The sequence below is a fragment of the Sinocyclocheilus grahami genome, unplaced genomic scaffold (genome assembly GCF_001515645.1).
Source record: "Sinocyclocheilus grahami isolate Dianchi unplaced genomic scaffold, SAMN03320097.WGS_v1.1 scaffold1189.1, whole genome shotgun sequence".
Lineage (NCBI taxonomy): Eukaryota > Metazoa > Chordata > Actinopteri > Cypriniformes > Cyprinidae > Sinocyclocheilus > Sinocyclocheilus grahami.
In genome coordinates, this window is record NW_015506368.1 from 145444 (window position 1) to 151522 (window position 6079).

General features: G+C 36.5%; 1 protein-coding gene across 1 annotated transcript in view; it reads left to right on the forward strand.

The window, feature by feature from the left end:
• LOC107567806 (disintegrin and metalloproteinase domain-containing protein 12-like) overlaps window positions 1-6079 on the forward strand; it is a 105386-nt gene that overhangs the window by 51021 nt on the left and 48286 nt on the right. Inside the window, exon 5 of the mRNA XM_016253574.1 lies at window positions 3918-3994. Within this exon, the coding sequence (XP_016109060.1) occupies window positions 3918-3994 (77 nt within the window). The remainder of the gene's footprint in view (window positions 1-3917; window positions 3995-6079) is intronic.

The window sequence follows — 6079 nt, forward strand, 5'->3', positions numbered from 1 at the left end:
TTCCAATTGGCAGATGCTTTTATCCTGACATTTATTGCATTGAAGGTTCATGCGTTACCTGGGAATCAAACCCATGACCTAGATCATCATCAACAACTAAACTTAATCTTGTACTTATCAAACTCCTCTTAATAACAATTTCATCCACTTTGTGACTGGCACTGGGATACGTCCAGCTCTGTGTTTTCACATTGTTGTTTCTCATCAGTTTTATGTGTAAATAATGTAAAGCAGTCACTTGCATATATCAGCCATACTGCGCTTGACTCATTCTTACCATTGCATGATCTATCTTGCACACCTGGCCCTAAAACAAGGTTTCACAGCGCTGATCGAATTCTACAGTAATTGATGTATTTGCTGCATCCAAACATTTGTGCACCAGGCAACAGAACAGCATGTTTTGTGCTGTAAACGGGATGAATTGTGCTGATCTGATGAGATCCAGGGCCCAGATGGAGTGTACTCACTCAGTTGTGTTCCAGAATGACTTGAGGAGTGTGTCAGTGTGTGTCTGTTCTCCCAGACCTCCTCCGCTTTTGATTAAGTCTGTTTTATGGTTGTGTGTGCGCTGCCGTTATTTCATCTTGAAGCAGCACTCCTCTGAGGCACATTTGGACTCGCTCAGTCGGATGCTGCCCAACACCCGAGAAAGGCTTAAATCGTCAGTATATTACAGCGATTAGAACAGGAAATAAATTTTAAAAACTGGTGGAGTTGAATGAATGTGTTTATTATCATTATTAATATTTTTTATATTATTAATTAATTAATTTTTTATTTATCTTAAATTATACTGAATAACATATAGGTGGTGGACAAAAATTTATTAAAAATGGTGTATAGGAACACTTTTAGAAACAAGTGAATGAAGGGTTGTTTGTTTGTTTTTTTTAGAATCATATTCAAAACATTTAGGTGATGATAAAAATTAACAAAACAAAATTGGTGTGAATGAACACTTAGAAACAGGTGAATTTTTTCAAGGTTTGATTTTTTGTTTGTTGGTTTAAAAACATACAGGCAATGAATGAAAATGAATCAAACAAAAATGGCATACGTTGCACAAACGTGTGGAGTTGAAGGGAGGGGTTAGTATGATCTCACTCATCACGTCTCCGCTGTGGCCCACAGTATGAAGCGACCAAGTGATTTAACACTGGACCTGAACTGACCGCACACCATCTGTTAGCCTTTACATCACTGAGAAGCTACATGTATTCAGAACATGCATTTGATCACATTTATCCTTAATCATTATTATGAACAAAATCTTTACAATACCTTTGTTAAAGTTGCTGGTTGTTTGAAGTACATCAATGTTGCTCTTGCCTTACAGATATTACTATGCTTTATTTAATGTTGTGCCATGTTAAATCCCATTTCACAGAATTATGCATATTTTCACCAAAATAGCAGTACAGAGCATACTGAAAGATCCTAATAATAATGCTGCATATTCTCAGTCTGCGTCTGATTGTAGGGTAAAGCATTTGCATTGAGAATAACTTTATTATTTACATGTATTAATTTATGCACTCATTTGCTAGACACTTGTTTGTTGAGTCTGTTCAAATCCACATGCTGTATACATAGAGTTATGATTTGAATTCAGCTGGCGGGTCTGTGGCTTTGTGTTTCATTGTTAATAATGGAAGTGGAATGTCTTTTTTTGTCCGACGGCTGACAGGAAACAATGCAGTGATGGACACCATAGCTCAGGGCGCTGTATGTTATGATGGATGTCCTCATAGACTCAGAGATATATGGAGGACTGGAGTTTACAGCAGGACATGCTCTTTAAATAACCCCAATGTCACTGGTGTGCTGGGATGAATATGAAATAAAATGAGCTTTATAAAGCAGTAAAATCTGACTGGATGAGCCGCATTTGAAAGCATGATACAGATGCTATATTAAAGGCAAGTTACTATATTGATCGGCAACCATCAAAACAGCCTACAGCTTTCCTAATGAGCTCTTTATTGGAAATATGAATCAAAACAATATTGACAAGAAAAAATGGAAATTTCTTGCTTGCTCTGACTGGACTTAAATTGAATAAGCCTTTCATAAACATTAAGAAAATAAAAATTTACTAAGTAAAAAGTACATTTTTCACAGTTAAAAGACTTTTAAAATTGTTTAACTAATAATAGTTATTGTTGGTTTTGGTATTATTTATTTATTTACTTACGTTGAATATCATAAAGATTAATAAAAAATGAATAAAAATAAAATGGCAAAAATTAACCGTTTTAGAAACAACAACCCTCGCTTTCCTAACAAGCTTTTATACTGTTTACTGAAAATATTCATCAAAACAATATTGACACAAAAAAAGTAGAATTCTCTCTGATCTCGCTGGATAAATAAAGTAAAAATTATTTTTATTATTATTTATTATTATTTTTTATTATTACATTTTTAAAGTAAAAATAAAGACTTTTAATAATGATAAACTTATCATATTTATCGATTTACTAATTTATTTATTTATTTAGAATTGTATTGAATAACATACAGGTGGTGGACAAAAATTTATAAAATAAAAATGCTGTGAATTAATATATTTAGAAATTACAAACTTAGCTTTCTAAATTCTACAGATTTAATAATAAAATTGATAAGTAATAAAATAAGTATTTTTTTTGCCCAACAACACCCTTTTACCATGGTAAAATAGCTGTATCATTGCTTTATTTGTTGTTTTTGGGATATTTTTACACTGTGGTTACTGGATAAAGTCTGAAAACACCCAACAGGAAAAGGTTAAAAATGCAAATGTCTTTAAAGAAAGTAAGAAAGAGTAAAACCACTGGGCCAGCGCTGAAAATAGGACAGTATTTCTTTCTGTAGTTTGTGCAGACAGAGCGAGTCTTGGAAAGGATTGTTGTGAAGCTCTAGAGAATCTCTGCCAGAGCCGTTCCCAGTCCAAACCAGACAAGTGCTGCTCACTTCCACAGACAAACTACTCTGTCCTGAAGAGCCTCTCGCTGCGTACAAACACACAGCAACAATTTACATGATGCATGCGCTGTGAGCAGAATACAGAAGCAGATCCATACAATCAAGAGCTAAATGTCAATAGATTTACCATGCTTTCTGATTTGATTATGTCATTCGCAATGCCTCATTTGATTGCAGTTTATTCCATTATCATAAAAGAATGAAAGTAATCAGACTTTTGCTTTGTTTTTTTGTCAGATTTTCTACATCTTTTGACTCAAATCAAATCAAGTCTGTAATGTTGTAATTAATTTGTTTGTTTTTATTCACAAATGGTTTTCTTTTGAGAAAATGAGTGAGAAAAGCACCTCCTGAAGCAAGGCAGCTGAAAACATGGGTCTTTGACCCCTACAGTGGGGCATGTTGTCACAATAGTTATACCTTTTAACCCCCATAAAGCCTGCTGTATCATATTTGATATATTTCTGAGGCCTCAAAATGGTCAGTACGGTCTTAAACCTGTTAAACTTGTTGCACTTGTTGTCTGCTTGATCGTTTATACTTTTACAAGTAGAAGGTCTTTTAGTGTAATTGTACAAACATCCACCTTCAGCTCGTGCTTAACAACTTAACAAAATCACATCAAACAATAATCACATTAAACAAACTTAAAAGTCTGTAATACGTATATTATGTAAGGTTTCACAGGGTTAATTCTAGGCTATTTAATGGCAAAATGTGAACAATAAAACCATTCTTAAACAATGACAATACAGAAACTGTTTTGTTTATTCTATTGTGTTAGCCAAAAGAAATTATATTTAATCAGTTTGATTCAGTTGCATGTAAAACAGCAGGAAGTGCAAGTGTTTTTGTGCATATAAGTCCATTTGATCATTTACCCTGACTTTACTTTAAAATACATTGATTGGTGTAAACATCTGAACCTCCTGTTTTTTTTGTCCCAGATTCACTGCTACTATCATGGCGAGGTGGAGGGTCACCCGGGGTCAGAGGTCAGCCTCAGCACCTGCACAGGACTCAGGTGAGTTAGCAGTCACACATCTGTACATTAACCTCACCTCACCACCTTCCCATAGTGCACTGAGCTCGGGGACCGATGTTACATCAGGAAACCCCTGAGGAAAGGGCATTTTAATTATGGCGTGTGAAGTTCAGCATCCTCTAGAGATACGATACGCTTCATGTTTTAATTATGAAAAAGCACACTTAGGTTTAATTCATTACCCGAGAAGGGACATTCAGATAGTTTCAAAAGTGAAGAGTGTGATGACGTCGCTAGTCAAGTCACATTGATTTCTATAGCGCTTCATACAATATAGATACAAATTAAATACATTTCCAATCTTACAGTAGCCTACATTTTACTACATTTACATTTATTCATTTAGCAGGCTTTAATTATGAAAAAGCACACTTAGGTTTAATTCATTACCCGAGAAGGGACATTCAGATAGTTTCAAAAGTGAAGAGTGTGATGTCGTATGATGACGTCGCTAGTCAAGTCACATTGATTTCTATAGCGCTTCATACAATATAGATACAAATTAAATACATTTCCAATCTTACAGTAGCCTACATTTTACTACATTTACATTTATTCATTTAGCAGGCGCTTTTATCCCAAGCGACTTACAATTGGGGAATACATCAAGCGATTCATCTTAAAGAGGCAAATAGACAGGAAGTGCTCGTCATACCAAGTTTCAAGCATTGTTCAAATAAGCTAGACAGAGAAAGATGAAAGAAGAGAGAAATCTTTTTTTTTTTTTAGGATGATAGGATGATTTTTTTCAGATAGTGACGAAAGAGGTGGGTTTTCAGCTGTCGCTTGAAAATTGTCAGGGAATCAGCATTCCGGATAGGGGTGGGAAGATCATTCCACCAGCCAGGAACGGTGAACGAAAATGTTCTGGAAAGTGATTTTGTGCCTCTTTGTGATGGTACCACGAGGCGTCGCTCACTAGTGGGCCTCAGACTTCTGGAGGGGATGTAGATTCGTAAGAGTGAGTGGAAGTAGGTGGGTGCTGAGCCTGAGGCTGTTCTATATGCAAGCATCAATGTCTTTAATCTTTCTGATGTTGTGCAATGCAAACCTGCAAGATCGAGCAGTTTTTGCAATGTGGTCTTTGAAAGTCACCTGGTCATCAAAGATTACACCAAGATTTCTGGCCGAACTTGATGGGGTAATTGTTGATGAACCTAACTGTACGGTGAAGTCATGCTGTAGATTTGGAGTGGCCGGGAAGACAAGAAGCTCAGTCTTGGCCAGGTTGAGCTGTAGGTGATGTTCTTTCATCCATGCTGAGATGTCCGCCAGGCAGCCTGAGATCTGTGCAGCTACCGTTGGATCATCTGGTTGAAATGAGAGATAGAGCTGTGTGTCATCAGCATAGCAATGGTAGGAGAAGCCATGTGCCTGTATGATGGGACCCAGTGATGTAGTGCATATGGAGAAGAGGAGGGGTCCAAGAACTGATCCCTGAGGAACCCCAGTGACCAGCTGATGTGCTTTGGATACCTCCCCACCACATGCCACCCTGAAAGACCTACTAGTGAGAAAGGATTCAAACCAGCGAAGTGGAATCCCTGTGATGCTTAGTGATGAGAGGGTGGACAGGAGGATCTGATGATTCACCGTATCAAAAGCAGCAGATAGATCCAGCAGAATAAGAACTGATTATTTGGAATCAGCTTTTCCAATCCGCTGGGCTTCAGTGACTGACAGTAGTGCAGTCTCAGTTGAATAGCCACTACTGAAGCCTGACTGGTTAGGATCCAGTTGGTTGTTCTGTGTAAGAAATAATGAAACCTGGTTAAAAACAACTTGTTCTAGTGTGTTTGCTATGAAAGGAAGGAGAGCGACAGGTCTGTAGCTATCTGTAAGTGAAGTGTTTAATGTAGGTTTTTTGAGGAGTGGGGTTATCTGAGCCTGCTTGAATGCAGTGGGGAAAGTACCTGTGAGGAGAGATGTGTTGATGATGTGAGTGAGTGGTGGTAAAACTACTATAGATCAAAACTAGATTTATAATGAATTAAAAATGTTTAATATATATATATATATATATATATATATATATATATATATATATATATATATATATACACA